The following is a 17,513-nucleotide window of genomic DNA, read 5'->3' on the forward strand; positions in this document are numbered from 1 at the left end:
GGAGGGGGAGGGGGAGGTAACACCTCTGCCCAGGAATGTGAACAGAGGCTGCAACAGGGAACCTGCCGGGTGGGCTTAGTTTCAGTTTGGGGCTGGGTGGAGGAACACAGGGAACCCCAGGGCTGGGGTCCAAGCTCCCTGCTCCCCCAGAAGGACGTGATTGAGGGGTCCTGGTTGTACCCACAAGCTCTGTTTTTGGACTGTGTTCCTGTTGTCCAATAAACCTTCTGTTTTACTGGCTGGCTGAGAGTCTCGGTGGATCCCAGGAAGAGGGGTGCAGGGCCTGGACTCCCCCACACTCCGTGACACCCCGGCTCCAGCCTCCGCTCCGGGCAGCCAGGCCTCGCCCTGCCCCTGTGGCCGGGCCAGCCCCGCAGGGGCGGGCGCTGTCCCCGGCTCGCTCGTGTCCCGGGGCACCGGCTGCTCCGCCCGCAGCACCCAGCCGCCCGCGGGCCATGGCCGCCGCCTTCGCCCCCAAGCTCGGCCGCAGCCTGGCGAGCCCCGACCCGCACCACGGCCCCGGGTAAGGCGGGGGCTGCGGGGAGGATCTGCCCCGCCCGCGCTGCGCCCTGCGGAGGGGGGGGCGCTGGCGGGCGGTGTCGGGGGGGGGGCTGCAGGGAGCCGGGACCCGGCGCACTCCGGGGGGGGGGGGTTGCATGGGGGGGTATCCCGGGGGGGGCTGCAGGGAGCCGGGACCCGGCGCACACACGGGGGGGGACATTGCATGGGGGGGTGTCCCGGGGGGGGGCTGCAGGGTGCCGGGACCCGGCGCACTCCCGGGGGGGAGGACATTGCATGGGGGGGGTATCCCGGGGGGGGCTGCAGGGTGCCGGGACCCGGCGCACTCCCGGGGGGGAGGACATTGCATGGGGGGGGTATCCCGGGGGGGGCTGCAGGGTGCCGGGACCCGGCGCACTCCCGGGGGGGAGGACATTGCATGGGGGGGTATCCCGGGGGGGGCTGCAGGGAGCCGGGACCCGGCGCACACACGGGGGGGGGACATTGCATGGGGGGGTGTCCCGGGGGGGGCTGCAGGGTGCCGGGACCCGGCGCACTCCCGGGGGGGGACATTGCATAGGGGGGTGTCCCGGGGGGGGGCTGCAGGGTGCCGGGACCCGGCGCACTCCCGGGGGGGAGGACATTGCATGGGGGGGTATCCCGGGGGGGGCTGCAGGGAGCCGGGACCCGGCGCACACACGGGGGGGGGGGACATTGCATGGGGGGGTGTCCCGGGGCGGGCTGCAGGGTGCCGGGACCCGGCGCACTCCCGGGGGGGAGGACATTGCATGGGGGGGTGTCCCGGGGGGGGGCTGCAGGGTGCCGGGACCCGGCGCACTCCCGGGGGGGGGACATTGCATGGGGGGGTGTCCCGGGGGGGGGCTGCAGGGAGCCGGGACCCGGCGCACACACGGGGGGGGGACATTGCATGGGGGGGGTATCCCGGGGGGGGGGCTGCAGGGAGCCGGGACCCGGCGCACTCCCGGGGGGGGGACATTGCATGGGGGGGTGTCCCGGGGGGGGGGGCTGCAGGGAGCCGGGACCCGGCGCACACACGGGGGGGGGGACATTGCATGGGGGGGGATCCGGGGGGGGAGCTGCAGGGAGCCGGGACCCGGCGCACACACGGGGGGGGGACATTGCATGGGGGGGGTATCCCGGGGGGGGGGGCTGCAGGGAGCCGGGACCCGGCGCACACACGGGGGGGGGACATTGCATGGGGGGGGGTATCCCGGGGTGGGGGGCTGCAGGGAGCCGGGACCCGGAGCACACATGGGGGGGGGACATTGCATGGGGGGGTATCCGGGGGGGGGGCTGCAGGGAGCCGGGACCCGGCGCACTCCCGGGGGGGAGGACATTGCATGGGGGGGTATCCCGGGGGGGGGGGGGCTGCAGGGAGCCGGGACCCGGCGCGCCCTGCGATTGGTGCCTGCCCGGCTCAGCCCCGGCGCTGTGTGCGGGGGTTGCCATGACAACAGGACGCCGAGCCCAGCTGGCCGGAGCGGGAGCGAGAAGCCTCGAGCAGCAGGAGGGGGAGGGGCGAGCAAGGGGGGGAGGGAAGGGGCAGGAGCGGGAGGGGAGGGGGGAGCAGAGGAGAGTGGGGGGAGCGGGGGGCAGGGGGGCAGAGTGGGTGGGAAGGGACAGGAGGGGGAGCAGAGCAGAGTGGGGGGGAGGGTGGGGGGAGCAGAGTGGGGGGGAAGAGGCATAAGGGGGAGTGGAGCAGAGTGGGGGGGGTTGCAGCTTTCCCCCCACGGCTCCCGCCTCCCTCCCAGGAAAGGATCGCTGTCCCAGGCAATCTCTCCCCAGGCAGCTGGGCCCCTGGCACACAGACCCCCCTGGCACGGAGGCACTGGGCAGGCTGCGCCCGGCCCTACCCAAACTGCGAGGGCCGCTGGCGCCTTGAGATGGGGGAGAGCCCAACACCCTGTCTGCCCCCAGGTCCAGGCCCAGCCCCGTGGCAGAAGGCAAGGGAGAGCCCCCCGTGCCCGCTGTGCCCAGCACCTCGGTCCAGCTCCCCTTTGCTCTGTCTCATGGGCATCCCCGGCCCTGAGCTGTCACGGCTGCCTCCTGCACAGCCGTAGGTGCCCCAAGCCCACCGTGGGCCGGGCTGACGGCTGCTGGGAGCCATCTGAGCTTGCAGGCCCCGCTCCTGGAGCTGCATCTCCCCCGCGGGACAGGGCAGCAGCCCCAGGGCGAGTCTGGGGTCGGCTGCCCTGGGGATTTGTTCAGCGGCTCCAGGATGTTGGGGGCGGCGGTTCGCTCTGGGCCCTGCCTCAGCCCTGCGGCCTGTGCCCTTTGCAGCTCCGCCGGGTACTGCCCTCCGAACGAGAGCTGCGGGCAGCTGACCTCACCGCTCCCGACCAGCCCCGAGGTGGCCGGCTCCAGCCAGCTGATGCTGCAGCCCGCCCCTTGGCCCTGCCATGGTGCCCAGCCCGTGCAGCAGGCAGGGGAGCTGCTGGGGACGAGGCCGGCCTGCTGGGGGGCAGGAGCTCAGCCGCTGGGATGCTGCGTGATCCCAGGCTACACAGGTGGGAGACGGGGCAGCTGCCCCCCACGCTCGCTGGGCTCCATGGCCGGCTGTAGGTGGGTGGGGGCCTGGGAGCCATGCTGGCCACTGCTCCCGCCTTTCCTAGGGACTCCATCCATGCCACAAGCTGCCCCCCCTGCCCCCGCCCAGGAGACCATGCTGGGCACCAGAGATCCTCCCTCAATCGCAACCGGGCCTCCTCTTGGGGACTCAGTGTGGCACATGACCCAGCGGGCTCTGTCCAAGGGCCTCTGCTCACACCTGGTGCCCCTCCCCGTCCAGGGCCAGGGGAGGGGTCATGCGGGATCAGCCCAGGCCGGCCTGCTAGCCTGAGTGGGGGTCAGGGGCACGCCGTTGGCATGGGGAGCCGCCAGCAGCCCCCTCTGGTGCGTCTCTCCCTGTGCCCCGGGCTGGGCTCAGCCGACAGGAGGCGCCGCTCAGCAGAGGGGCCAGTCCTCTGTACCACGTTGCCTGCAGGATGCCCCCACCTGCCGCGCTGCCATGGTGGCACCACTAGTGGGGCAAAGCCGCCCCCTGGCAGTGCCCCACTGGCAGCATTAGCCAGGCACCCTAGGCGTTTCCCCTGGTTATTGTGAAAAGAAAGGGGGGACCTGCCGTTTCCCCCCGAAGGCCCGGATTGCACTCAGAGAATTGCTTCATAGCCACCGACACCCCGAAAATCTCCCGTACCCCCTGGGGATCCCCCCCTCCGGAGCGCCCGCTTGGTGGATTCCAGCTCTGTCTTTCAGAGTAACAGCCGTGTTAGTCTGTATTCGCAAAAAGAACTGGAGGACTTGTGGCACCTTAGAGACTAACCGATTTATTTGAGCATGAGCTTTCGTGAGCTACATCATCCGATGCAGTGAGCTGTAGCTCACGAAAGCTCATGCTCAAATAAATCGGTTAGTCTCTAAGGTGCCACAAGGACTCCTTTTCTTTTAGCTCTGTCTTTGTGCCTCTCCCTCGGGTTGGTCTCAGTGCCCAGCATGACACAGCTGGGCTCTGCAAGGCTGGGCCCGGGGAACGCCCCTCCAGCTGGCATCACCCCCTTACCCCCTGCCTCGGCCCTCAGGACTCCCCCACCCCTGAGCCCTCCAGCTCTCCCCTGCCCTATTTCCCCTGCCCTCCCACACGCAGCAGGGCTCTGGGGCTACTAACCTGCCTCTCATCTCGCCTGCATCTCCGGGCACTGGGGCCGCCCTGCTCCCAGGATTCATTCCCAGGGCCCAGAATCTCTTCGCCAAGACCTACTTCGAGATCTGCAAGGAGGCCAGGAGTGACTTTGCCCGGCAGCAGCTGAGAGCCGCAGGCCAGGAGCAGGAGCTGCAGAAGGCAGGGCGGCTGCTCCAGGGCACCAAGGGCAAAGTGAGTCACCAGAGCGACTTGGCATCTTGCTGCTGCCCCCCTGGAGCCTGCCCCTGCTGCCTTCCCCCAGGGGCCACAGCACGTCACCCGCCACACCAGGAACTGCCCCCTGCCCCCAGGGCACCCACGGCCCGTCACCCGCCACACCAGGAACTGCCCCCTGCCCCCGGGGCACCCACGGCCCGTCACCCGCCACACCAGGAACTGCCCCCTGCCCCCGGGGCACCCACGGCCCGTCACCCGCCACACCAGGAACTGCCCCCTGCCCCCGGGGCACCCACGGCCCGTCACCCGCCACACCAGGAACTGCCCCCTGCCCCCGGGGCACCCACGGCCCGTCACCCGCCACACCAGGAACTGCCCCCTGCCCCCGGGGCACCCACGGCCCGTCACCCGCCACACCAGGAACTGCCCCCTGCCCCCGGGGCACCCACGGCCCGTCACCCGCCACACCAGGAACTGCCCCCTGCCCCCGGGGCACCCACGGCCCGTCACCCGCCACACCAGGAACTGCCCCCTGCCCCCAGGGGCCACAGCACTTCTCCTGCCACGCCGGCAGCATGCTGGGGGGGGTGTGCCCTGCCTGCTCCAGTGTCCCCAGGGTCTGAGAATGCAGGTGTGTGGGGCACTGAGCAAGGAGCAGCCTGGGCAGGGAGCTTGGCCACCATCAATCCTGCGGCCCCAGCTGGGCGCCTCGCGAGGCCACACGGGCTAGCGGAGCTCGGCGCTCTGGGGGCGAGGCCCTCTGGCTCACGGGGCAGCTTGGGGGATGTTACTGATCAGCTCTGTCCCCTTCCCCCCAGCAACAGAGACACCCCTTCCCCACCGACAGACACGCTGGGCTGCTCTGCTGGGAGCGACTGTCGGCACGCACAGCCCCGGACAGGCCCACCCCGCTGCACCTACCCCATGGACCCTCTGCACCTACCCCACGCACAGCCCCAGACAGACCCACTCCCCCTGCACCTACCCCATGGACCCTCTGCACCTACCCCACGCACAGCCCCAGACAGCCCCACTCCCCCTGCACCTACCCCATGGACCCTCTGCACCTACCCCACGCACAGCCCCAGACAGACCCACTCCCCCTGCACCTACCCCATGCACAGCCCCAGACAGACCCACTCCCCCTGCACCTACCCCATGGACCCTCTGCACCTACCCCACGCACAACCCCAGACAGGCCCATGCCCCTTCACCCCCCCTGCACCTACCCCACGCACAGCCCCAGACAGGCCCACTCCCCCTGCACCTACCCCATGGACCCTCTGCACCTACCCCATGCACAGCCCCAGACAGGCCCACTCCCCCGCACCCCCCTGCACCTACCCCATGGACCCTCTGCAACTACCCCATGCACAGCCCCAGACAGGCCCACTCCCCCTGCACCTACCCCATGGACCCTCTGCACCTACCCCATGCACAGCCCCGGACAGGCCCACTCCCCCGCACCCCCCTGCACCTACCCCATGGACCCTCTGCACCTACCCCACACAGGCCCACCACCCCTGCACCTACCCCACGCACAGCCCAGGAGAGTCCCACGCCCCTGCACCCCCCCCCTGCACCTACCCCTTGGACCCTCTGCACCTCTCCCATGTACAGCCCCGGACAGGGCAATAGGGCCAGCCCTGCCTGGGGAGAGCGCCCCCTACTGACCCCCCCCATGCTGCTCCCTGCAGCACCTGGGGTTTCCTTGGACATCTGCCTGCCAAGAGCAGCCCTGCTTAGCCTGCGGGCTCTGCTGCGCTCAGCCCGATGGGTTTGGCTTATTTAGCTTCTCCTGTTCTTACACCAGTGTCTGCTCCAGCCTGGGGTGGCACAGGGAGCTCTCTGGCCAGTTCCTCTAACAGCGAGAGCATTGCCACGTGACGTGTGCCCGGCCCACCCAGCTTAGGCAGCGCTCCCTGACCCGTCCCCCACGGGGACCCCTGTGTGATGACCCCCATTCTGCACCCCCAGCTCCTCACCGCCAAGTACAGGACTCCAGGCCCGGCAGCAGCCCCGTACAGATTGCCCTTTGCCTTCCAACCACAGGGCTCCCCCTACTCCATGGAGGACAACAACCCCCACAAGTGCTTCATCTCGGGTGAGCCTGCAGGGCTGGGGCCGGGCATGTGGGCTGGGATTCGGGGAGCAGAAGGGAGGGAGTGTGTTGGGGGGGGTCCTGGGAGCCCTGAGGAGCCCCCCTTTTCATCCTTTAATCCAGAGTCCTCCAAGGACCAACCATCCTACCAGCCAAGGACCTGCCTCTGCGACGCCAGTCACACCCAGGGTCTGGCAGAGAGCTCTGGGGCCCCCATAGTGCTGGGGGGCTGGAGGGGGTGACTTGGTGCCCCGAGTTGGGGTGCTGGTGTGGTGGGAACGTACTGTCCCTGCAGGGGCCCTGGCACAACCCACACGGTCTGCCCCCCAGCTGCTTCGTTGGCTGCTGGGTCTGGAAGAGCCAGTCCACTGTGGGGAGGCTGTGGTGGGGCTGGGCTCGTTTCCAGGCATCAGGGCTCAGGTTATCCTCCTGTGACCTGGGCAGGCTTCACCGGCTTTGTGCCCCGCGCCCGCTTCCTGATCGGGGCAGGCTACCCGCTGACCACCCACCGTGCCCTGGTGGAGTTTGGCCAGAACAGAGGGAGCAGGCCTGAGCCCGGGAAAGGCAGCACGGTCCTTCCTCCGCTGCTGAAGTCGTACCCCATGGACATGGGGCTGCTGCCCCACTATGCAGGCTACGTCCCAGGTGAGCGGTGCGGCCCCGGGAAAGGACCCAGGGCAGCCGGCTAGGAAGGGACAAAGTAGCCAGCACGATGGGCATTCCCTGCAGAAAAGTGGGCACCCGTGGCTGGCTCCTGCAATGCCAATGGAAGGAAAGACCAGGAAGGACTCACAGCAGATCCCACAAACCCCCTTAATTTGGACCCCCAAACTCTCCACGGCTCCATCCCGGCCCACAGCCCCATCCCATCTCACTGTACTGCCAGACAAGCCCAGCATCGGCACCTGCAGCCCAGTGTGCGGGAAAGACCATCACTGGTGGACGGTCGCTGCAGATCAACCCCCCACGCGCCCCACTCAGCACTGGCTCACGGGGTCCATGGGGTAGGTGATTAATACAGCCTTGGTCATAGCCCTCAGCTACGATGCAGCGAGCCCTAGACACCACCACGTGGGGACAGTGGGCCGGGATACTGGTCAGAGTTAAGGGGCTTTGGGGACCTGATTGAATTTCCAGACGTTGACATTTGCCGGTTAACGCTGCCCATGGCTCTGCCTCTGCAGGGCTGACCGTTTGCCTTGCCAGAGTCATGGTGGGCTCCTAACACAGCATCCCTGGCACACGGAGAGAGCTGCCATCAGCCTGATCTGGAGCTTACTGTGCGAGCAGTTAAACCCAGGGGGCAGCCTCCCAGCTGGCAGGTCCTGCACCCCTCCCGCAGGGCTTCTCCGTTGCTGCTGAGTCCAAGAGAGCGGCGGTTGCAGGCAGTGGTTCATACAGCCCATGGGGGGGCAGCGCCAGGCTGGGGCAGGGGCTTTATGCAGACTAAAGGCCCCAAGTGACGGGGTGCCCAGTCCTGCCCATGAGCGATGGCTCCCCCGCTGGGTAGGTGTTTTGTGCTGTCCAGCGCACGTTGGGCCTTCCGTAGCTGCAGCCCCAGGGACCGGGCCGCATCTGCCCCAGGTGGGCTCCTCTCACGGGCTCCTTCTCATTGTCCGCAGGCTACAAGTTCCAGTTTGGCCACACCTACGGCCAGCTTACCCACAACGCCCTGGGGCTGAGCACCCTGGAGAAGCAGATGGCCGACTAGCAGCGGGGCTGGGCCGGTTCCTTCCCGGAGCTGTTTGGAGCCTGCCCCGCCGTGTACAGGAGCAATAAAGAGAAGGAGCCACAAACTCTATTGCCCTTCCATGTTGCCCGGCTGCGCTGCAAACCGTCGGCAGGGACGTGCCGGGTGGGGTGTTTAAATCAGTGCTCCTGCCCCGCAGCCCTGGCTGAATCTTTCCCACCCAACACGGGCAGCCTCCCCGCCAGGGAGTGCCACCAGCCCCGGGGTGTGATGCTGCACGGCCCACGGGCTGGTGCCAAGGCGGGGGCACTGCCAACAGAGCACGAGGGCTAGCATTGCCCCGAGCCGAGGGCAGCTCTGCCCCTAGCCGAGGGCAGCTCTGCCCCTCCGGGCTGCAGGGCCAAGCCCGACTGGGCCCAAAGCCAGTCGACTGGCCCGAGGCCCGGAGCAGTGCTCTGGGGCAGGGGGCGACACCAGGGGGCAGGTGCTGGGGAGAGCTGGGTCAGCACCTTTTTTATTAATATGCCTCATAAATAAAGAAATAAATAAAGTCGGCCCCGCCCCTCCGGGAATGGCCACAGCACACAGGGCGCAGCGGCCGCGAGCGATGTACAAGCAGGTGGGAACCTGGCGAGACGCGGGCCCCTGGCCCCAGGGCAGCCAGCCCGGGCATCACGCTGCCCAGACACCAGCACCATCCTGGCAACAAATACCGGCACGGCCTCACACTAATACTGCCTGGCACTGCCCACGTGCCCGCCCTGGCAATGGGGTGAGCACGGCAGGACAAGGGTTAACTGACAGTGGCGCCTCCTGCTAGGGGCCCAGGCCCTGCTCTCCTGCCCCCAAGGCGCAGGCAGGGCCCTGCCTGACTCATACAGCCTGCCCCTTGCGGAGACAAGAGCCCGTAGCCAGGCCCTGGCCATGCTGGGAGTGCCCCCAACCGCCCCTGCTGGGGCACTGCCCCCCCCACCTGCTGGGAATAGCCTTGTGCCACTGCCCCTCCCCAGGCAGTGCCCCATGGCTGGAGCAGCAGATGGGGGGTGGGGGGGGCATGCACCCCGCAGCGCTGTGTCTGAACGGGGCTGGAACTAACCCGCTGGGGGCTCACCCCCCCCAACACTGAATGGCCTTGGCCTAGACGCAGGCGGCCCCGTGGCGCGGCCGTGCCAGGCCGCTGGCTGGGACCCGGGGCTGGCGCCGCCCTGGCGACGGGCTGGGTACAATGCATGCTGCGGTACTCGCACAGTCCGCGCCCGGGGCCGCCCTCGAGCCAGGCTCCGCAGCTGAGCTGCCGTGTGTCCCCCCTGGGCCCCGCCACACAATACAGCCCCCCTGTATGGCCCTGAGCATGTCACATGGGCCACAGCCGTGCGCTGATCGGGCCCCGGCCGAGAGCCCCTGCTCCCGAGCAAAAGGGGCCTGAGCTCGGCAATGCCGCCTGGCGCCACAAGGGGGCGGCCTGCAGAGCAGCTGGTTCTGGGCCAGCTGGTTCTGACGGAGCAGAGCAGTGCATGCTGGGGGCTGTAGTCTCCTGCGGCCAGCCTCTGCCCAGTCTGGGAGCCGGGAGCCCGCACGCCCCCAGCCCATCAGGGTCCTTGGCTGGGCAGCCCCTGCTGCAGAGCGACGCCGCCTGGAGTCCTGCTACATAGGGGGCCAGGGCATGCGGGGCTGGAGACGAGCGGGGTGACGGGTGAGTCCCTGGGGGGGCTGCATGCATGGTGGTGCCTGGCGCGGGGTCCCCCGGGGCGCAGCAGCCGTGGCAGGTGCCTGGGGCGGGCGAGGCGCCCCCAGGGTCACGGGATGTCCGGCAGGGCGGGCACGGTACGGACTAGCGAGAAGCGGCGTCTGTCCCCCCTGTGGTCCTGGGCGCGGCGTCCCGGCCCCGTCAGTAGTCCTCGTCCGCCGGGTGGGTGACGTACATGATGGGCACCAGCCCGCTCTGCGAGCCCAGCCCACACTGCAGCCAGTCGCTGTCCACCTTGGCCAGCACGCGCAGGACGGCCCCTTTGGTGAAGCTCAGCTGGCCCGCCTCGGTGGCAATGTGATGGCAAAGCGCTTTCACCTCGCTGCGGGGAGAGCAGAGGGGAGGCGCGTGACGCATGGGAGGGCTGGCGCTGCTCGCAGGACGGGCACCCTCTGCTCTGCCCCTTGGGGAGCGGGCGCCGTGCCGGCCGGGGGGGGGGCAAACGAGACACCCCCCCAGGCCGGGGCACCTGCACCCAGAACCCTCCTCCCCTGCCAGCCCCCCCATCACAGTCCTTCCCATCACCCCCTCTGCAATGATTCCCAGCCTGGCTGCCCCAGAGCAGTGCTGGGGTGGGGTTCGGGGGCTGGGGCCGGGTGTGTGTCTCTCAGCCGCGGGACACAGGGCACTGGGGTGGGGTTCGGGGGCTGGGGCTGGGGGTGTCTCTCAGCCGCGGGACAGGGGGCACTGGGGTGGGGTTCGGGGGCTGGGGCAGGGGGTGTCTCTCAGCTGCAGGGCAGGGGGCTGCCAGGGTGCTGGGGTGGGGTTTGGGGCCGGCTGTGTATCTCTCAGCTGTGGGGCAGGGGGTGCGGTTCGGGGGCTGGGGCACGGGGTGTCTCTCAGCTGCAGGGCAGGGGGCTGCCAGGGTGGGGTTTGGGGGGTGGGGCAGGGTGTGTCTCTCAGCCGCGGGACAGGGGGCACTGGGGTGGGGTTCGGGGGCTGGGGCCGGGGGTGTCTCTCAGCTGCAGGGCAGGGGGCTGTCAGGGTGGGGTTTGGGGGTGTCTCTCACCGAGTGGAGAGCATACAAAGTGCAGCCCAGCCCCGCAGGGGAGTTTGGGGTGCAGCGAGGCCTGCGGCTCATCTCATGGGGCATGGACAGCTGCCAGCTCCATGGTCGCGCAGCGGGGAGAGGGTCCTGCCCAGTGGGCACTGGACTAAGCTCCCCTATTCCCTGGAGCTGGGGGTGAGGAAGGGGTGCCCCCCCCCGGGGGAAGGTGGTGCTAGGCCGTGTTGCATGGAAGGGGCCCAACCGATCCCTTGTCAGCTTGAGCTCCGCACCCGCCCCGGGGTTCTGCCCCCGCCACTCACCAGGGGATTTGGGGGGGCAGCCCCCCAGCTAGCTGCTGTTCAGGGGGCTCGTTGGGCAGCTCCGCCTGTGGTCGCTCGGGCTCAGGAGCCGCCTCTCTCCACATTCCTGCCCCCACCGTCTGGGCCATGAGCTGGAACACGGACCGGTCCAGGGTCAGCCAGCCAGAGGGTAACCTGAAAGGAAGGGCGCGGAGTCAGGCGGGGACATGTCCCAGGGCCCCGGGGCTAGGAGAAGCTGGACCTGGCGGGCGGCTCGGCCCTGCCGGGGAGGGGACAGGTTCTATTCCTAGCCTGACAGACCCCGATGGGCCCTGCTCCCACAGAGGGATCACGTCTCCCCCAAAATGCAGCCACCTCTGGGGAAGGCAGATGCCCTGGGTGCATCCCAGCTCAGACAGCGCCCTCGCCTGAGCCATTCTGCCCCAGACCGCGCTAGCTCAGCTCCTCCTGCTACCTCGGGGGGTGACGGGCTGGGGTGAACCGTCTCCTGTGGGGCAGCCCCTGGCCTGTGCCTGAGACTCTGGGCGGTGAGTGGGCCCAGCACTCACGTCCCTACCTGTTGGGCTGCCTGGCCTCCTTCTGCACTTTCCTAGCCCCGAACAGGTGTCCCCACTTGGTGGGCTGGCTGCCGTCGGGGGGCCCAGGGCTGCTCTCCGCCACGGGGGGCGCGACCACCCCCTGTCTGTGGGGAGCCCCATTTTCCTTCTCCTTGCTGCGCTTCAGCTCTGCTAGCACCGAGTCCGGGGGGCTCCCCATCCAGGAGGGCCAGCTCCGCTCGCTGGCCTCGCCTGGCTTCTCCCCGGGCTCTGCCGCAGCTTTGGGCTTCTCCTCCACAGCCCCCTCGGCGACAGGGCAGGCCTCCGCCCCCTCCACCACGCCCTCGCGGGGAGGGGGCGCCTTCCCGCCCTCGGCCAGCCTGGGCACAGCTCCTGGCGCCTTCTGCTTCTTCTTCTCGGGGCGGATGAACTTGGAGCCCTCGGCCGAGCCCTCGATGTAAACCTGGGAGCTCTGCATGAGCTGGTACCACCAGCCGGCCTGCTTGTCCTTTCTCCCCTCCCAGGCGCTCTCCTTCGCCTTCCTCTGCTCCTCCTCCCTGGCGCCGTCCCCGCAGGAGGCGCCCACCCCCTTGACCCGCTCACACGCCGCTCCCTCCTGGCCCTGGCCTGCAGACAGCCGCTCTTCCCCGGCGCTCCCCGGGCCCTGCTCCGGGGCGGCGCTCCAGCCGGCCGGCTCCTCGGCGCTGCCCCGGGAGCGCATCAGCTGCAGGGTGGAGTGCACGGAGAGCAGCAGGTCCTGCTTGACCCGCAGCAGCTCCTTCCGCTGCTGCTGCTCCCTGCCCATCTGCCGCAGGTGGTGCTCGAAGAGCAGGTCCAGGCTGAAGGGCAGCAGGGACAGAGGCTGGAGCAAGAGCAGCAGTTCCTCCAACAGGGCCTGGCACACGCCGTGCGACAGGCACAGGAAGCCCACCGGCTGGTAATGCACCAGGATGATGTCTGCAGGGCAGAGGGAAAGCGGTGAGAGCCCAGCGCACCCGCCACGACGCCCAGTTACCCCACGTCCCCAGGGACGCCCTTCCCAGGGGGCAGGGCCGGGAGGTGCCACCCGGGGCAGGGGGCCAGGCGCAGGGAGCTGTGCGCAGCCCAGCAGCACTGAGCAAACCTCCTGTGGCTCTGGGGAGCCCCAACAGACTCCCGCGGCTCACTCGCACGGTCCCAACCCAGCAGCCAAGTACCATTGTACCGGCCGTGCTGTGTCTCCAGCTCTGCCCCACGGAGAGCACAGATCAGCACCCCCGGGAGTCTCTCGCCAGCCCCCGGCGAGCGAGCGCCCCCACCAGGAGGGCCCATCACACTGGGCCCAGGCCCGTCTCCGGCGCAGCCCCGAGTCTGGCATGAAAATCGCCCGCTGGAAAGAGGCACCGCTGTGACCTGTTAGCTGCAGGCTGGAGGGGCCAGAGGGGAGCGAGAGCCCTCCTCACCCAGCACTTGCATGTGCCCCTCGCCGCCCACGCCAGGCCCCTCCCGCGAGGGGCTCAGTGCTCTGCAAACAGGAATGAATCCAGCCCCGCGGGGCCGTCACCCTCCCAGCTCACGAGGAGCACAGAGGATCGGCACTTGGCCACGGGGATGCAACCCCATGCCCTCCCCTGACTCCTCTGCCTTGGCCGCAGAGCCAGCCCTTCCCTGGGCACTGGCAGAGCTGGGACATGGCCCCCTTCTCCACTCAGCACCGTCTGACATCCGAGGGACCACAAGGGCCACGCTCGCCGCCAAGGGGCCCCACCCGCCCCTCCGTGCTCAGGGTGCCACGGTTCCCCACTGCCGCGTGCCCTCCAGAGGTGAGCCCTGCCTGCCTGCTGGGCACTGAGAATGCAGGGCCTGCCCCACGGGGCCCCTCCGCCCAGCACGGGGCGGGAGACCCAGGGCTGCAGCACAGCTGAGGTAGGCCCGGCAAGGGGGCACCTGGGATGCTCTGCAAACCAGGGGCCAGCACAAAGGGGCCTCTCGTTTGGGGGATCTCCAATCCCCGGGGCGCTGCTGAAATCCCCCAAGTGAGTGGCAGCCCACCGCCCAGAGGAACATTAACGGGCATCATTTAGAATCTCACAGGCGCTTCCGGCCACCCCCGTCTCCGTTAGAAAGCCTTCTGGGGAGGGGAGAAGTGTGTCCGGCTGCATTTCGGGGGTGGGCTGCAGTTGGGGGCAGGCTGCAATTTCTTCAGCCCTGGCAGGTGGCAGGAGCATGGGGCTCTGGGCACCGATCCCCCTGGCCCAGGGGAGGGCATATGCTGGGCGGTCTGTGCTCTGCCCAGCCCCTCGCTCTGCCTGGCCCCCTCGCTCTGTCCCTGCGCTCTGCCCGGCCTCCCCAGGCACTTACCTTCATGGTTATACAGGTGATTGAACCAGAACTCCAGAGACTGGACACTGCAGAAAAGGAAACACAAGCAATGAAGGTGAGAACTCGTGACGCCCGTTTAGCCCAGTTCCTTCCAGATGTTCTGTAGGAAGAAGCACAGCTGGAGGGGGGCATCTTCATAGCTGAGCCTGGTGGGGAGCAGTTCAGGGGTGCAGAACGCAATGCAGGGCCAGGGGCTAATTCCCCAGCAGCAAGTTCTGCCTGCAGACATGTCTGTGGGGGGGCCCCAGCATCAAAGAGGCCGCTTGGTTTAGGACAGGTGAGCGGCTGCTGTGACAAGCACGTCTCTCACAAGCCCAGCAGGTGTTCCTGGCCCAGCCTGCTTTGCTGAGAAGGGGCCAAGCCACTACATTGCTGAGGGTCTTGTCCCAGGGGTCCTGGGCATTCTGGGTGCAGAGCCGCACCAGAGCCAGGATGTGCCAAGATGGAGAGCCCCGTTTGCCTGTGATCTGCCAGCCCTTGAGGAGCTGTAGGAGCACAGCGGGCAGCTGGATTGAGCTGTCTGGGCCATGGCTTCCCCTCCCATTTCCGGCGCTTGCCTAGTTCCCCTTTGGCGAGTCCCTGGCGCGTGGGGCGGCCGTTCCCCAAGTGCTCCGGGTAGCCGGGACAGCGCACAGTGACTGTGGCAGCACAGAGGCGCATCACACGGGGGCCCGCTTACTTGAGAAGGCCGAAGATGAATGCATTGAACCTCATGCTGTGGCTGGTCAGCTCGGCGAACTGGCTGATCCTGCTGTGGAGGCCGTGCAGCACCTTGGTGGAGGGGCCTGTGGGACACGGGGACAAGCTGGGGGTTAGTCCCGGAGCAGGGTCAGGATCAGACCAGGTGAGCAGGTCCCCTCACACGCCTGTGGCATGCACAGACCAATAGGCCTCACTCATTCCCCTTCACAAAGGGCAGGGTGCACCCCAAAGCGCCTTGGCCATGTGAAATTCACCATCTGACCAGCTGTGACATTATTGACGGGAACTGGGACCATATAGATCATTGTTGCAACCAAGGTCCTGTCGTGGCACCAAATCTTGTATAAAGGGGATCAAATGAGGTGTCTAAGACACGGTTATGGTTTGCTGGTTATGCTCATGCTGGCTGTATGTGTGTGTCATTTTTGTAGTTGAAGATATAAGTATTGGCTCTGTACTGTCTGTATTTCAAACTTGTGCTGTGCTTCTGGGGGACACCCCAGACACGTTGGTGTCAGCTCTGCCTAGCCTGCTGGATGGGCCATTAAGGACCATCAGCTACACGCCTGACCCGTTGAGAGAAGGCAGACACGCCTGGGGACTCAGCAAGGCATGCAGGGACCTGCCTACGGACAGAACTCTGAGGTGTTTCCAGGCCATGTGATGAACAGCTTGTCTTTGGGACATGGCAGGAGAATACCAAAAGCTGCTGCAGCTCCTCCATCTTGTCTTCAGTCCTGCTTCTTGCCTCTGGAGGGACTTTGTTTGCTACACAGAAACTTTGAACCAAGGACTGATGACCCATCCCAGCTGGGGATGTTCTCCAGAGACTTGATTTGAACCTGCCGTTTATTCCATCCCTGCTACAAGCCTGAACCAAGAACTTGGCCATCACTGTCTGTCACTGATTCCATTTAACCCATTCTAGCTCTCGTCTCTCTCTTTTTCCTTTTATGAATAAACCTTTAGATTTTAGATTCTAAGGGACTGGCAACAGTGTGATTTGTGGGTAAGATCTGATTTGTATAGTGACCTGGGTCTGGGGCTTGGTCCTTTGGGATCGAGGGAACCTTTTTTCTTTTGCTGGGGTGTTGGTTTTCATAACCATTTGTCCCCATAACGAGTGGCGCTGGTGGAGATACTGGGAAACTGGGGTGTCTACGGGAATTGTTTGTGTGACGTGTGGTTAGCCAGTGGGGTAAAACCAAAGTCCTCTCTGTCTGGCTGGTTCGGTTTGCCTTGGTGTGCATAGAAACCCCAGCCTGGGGCTGTAACTGCCCTGCTCGAAGCAATTTGTCCTGAATTGATATTCTCAGAAGTGTCCCACCAAAGCCAGCATCGTTACACCAGGCCAACAGCCTGCCCCAGGGGGTGGCTGCCATCAGCCCAGGCCCCTGCCTGGCGGGGTGCAGAGCTGGAGGGTTCTTGGCCCAGGAGCGAGTAACTGCCGCATTGGAGCAAACCTCAGCCCAGGGCTGAGCCGAACGGTACCTAGCTGGGTGGACGCCTCCACCACGCTCCAGGGGGTGTTCTTCCGCTGGCCGATGATCACGTCCAGGACGTAGGCCTTGAGCCCGTCGCTCAGGATGTCCCGGATGGCCGGGCACAGGTATTTCAGGATGAGGTGCCCCACGTTGGGGCTCACCGAGCTGTTCCCGAGCTTGGCCTGGCAACAAGCACATGGGAGGGAGAGGGTTAGTCACTATGCGGCTGAGTGCTCTGCCTCCTGCTGCGGGGAGTTCCAGGGGTGAGGGATGGAGGCTGTACAGGCAGGCTGGCCTGCCTGGGTCACTGCAGGGAGCTGAGTGAAGCAAACAGCTCTGAGATGTGCAGTGCTCAGCCCCAGCAGCTCCCCACAGCGAGTGGGCCATGCCCAGTCAGGCTGCCTCCCTCGCAGCCAAGGAAGGGCTGTTCCTCAAGCAAAGGCCAGTGCTGTCTCTACTACACCCTGCTGGGTACGGGCGACCCCTCTCTGGCATCAGCCTCCAACTACTCTGTGTAGTTGGCCCCACAGGTGTATTCCCAAGGCCCCAAACACCTCCCCGCCTCGCTGTTCCTGGGGCACTGGAAAACCAGCCCAGCCCCTGGTCCTGGGAGAAACACCTGCTGCTGATGCTGCACCCAGGCGCTGGAAGAGGCCAACTTCCGCGAGCGTCTCTAAGGCACCTGTTCCCGCGGTGCCTAGGTGCCGGTCAGGCAAATTGTGGGTGTGTCTCAGGCCCAGAGCAGGAGTGCTCCCTGCTGCCTACTCGCTGAGGCGTTGCCCTTACTCACTCTCCCAGGCACCGGAGCTGCCAGCCCTTCCAGGAGGGGCGTCCATCTGGCGGCTGGGAGAGGCTCCGAGTCCGCACACCCACCCTGAGCTCTCCGGGGGCCTGTTTGCTGCTAGTTACGCCCCATGCTCCCATGCAGCTGGCATACCCCATGCCAGCCCTGAGCCGAGCTCTCCCCCTCCCGGGCCCTGAGCCCGCATTTCCTGTCGCGTTGCTCTGCCCATGGCCCCCGGGCTGGCGCCAGGGCACAGGGCACGGGGGATGAACGGAGTCAGAGCAGCCCGTGTCACACCACCAAGCCCTGTTGGCAGCCGGGGCCTCGCACTGTGACGGCACTGCTCCCCTGCGGGTGCAGCGTGGCCATGGGGCCTGGCAGACGGGGACCCAAGGGGCCTGGCCACGAGGGAGTTTCTTGTTCCT

At 67.2% G+C, this 17,513-nt stretch overlaps 2 protein-coding genes across 6 annotated transcripts in view; one reads left to right on the plus strand and one right to left on the minus strand.

Annotated features, from left to right (window-relative positions):
• The first annotated feature begins 403 nt into the window (after positions 1-403).
• Positions 404-8,272, plus strand: CIMIP2B (ciliary microtubule inner protein 2B). Of its 2 annotated transcripts, none has more exons than XM_084628322.1 (6): positions 404-523; positions 2,800-3,026; positions 4,236-4,390; positions 6,353-6,479; positions 6,921-7,121; positions 8,099-8,272. In XM_084628322.1, exons 1-6 carry the CDS (start codon positions 456-458, stop codon positions 8,185-8,187), a joined length of 867 nt encoding a protein of 288 aa, XP_084484448.1. In that variant the 5' UTR covers positions 404-455; the 3' UTR covers positions 8,188-8,272. The 2 variants fall into 2 exon arrangements, with proteins under 2 accessions (XP_084484448.1, XP_084484449.1); XM_084628323.1 differs by having other exon boundaries at positions 6,428-6,479.
• Positions 8,273-8,663: 391 nt separating this feature from the next.
• Positions 8,664-17,513, minus strand: part of RUSC2 (RUN and SH3 domain containing 2) — an 80,559-nt gene continuing 71,709 nt past the window's right edge. For all 4 annotated transcript variants that reach the window (XM_084628319.1, XM_084628320.1, XM_084628321.1 and 1 more), the window contains 6 exons: positions 16,312-16,486; positions 14,798-14,903; positions 14,098-14,144; positions 11,778-12,714; positions 11,222-11,395; positions 8,664-10,235 (listed from right to left, as the gene is read on the minus strand). In XM_084628319.1, coding sequence (XP_084484445.1) covers positions 10,055-10,235; positions 11,222-11,395; positions 11,778-12,714; positions 14,098-14,144; positions 14,798-14,903; positions 16,312-16,486 — 1,620 coding nt within the window. In that variant the 3' untranslated portion in view covers positions 8,664-10,054. The remainder of the gene's footprint in view (positions 10,236-11,221; positions 11,396-11,777; positions 12,715-14,097; positions 14,145-14,797; positions 14,904-16,311; positions 16,487-17,513) is intronic.

Source organism: Lepidochelys olivacea (assembly GCF_965140295.1).
Source record: "Lepidochelys olivacea isolate rLepOli2 genome assembly, chromosome: 5".
Taxonomy (NCBI): Eukaryota; Metazoa; Chordata; order Testudines; family Cheloniidae; genus Lepidochelys; species Lepidochelys olivacea.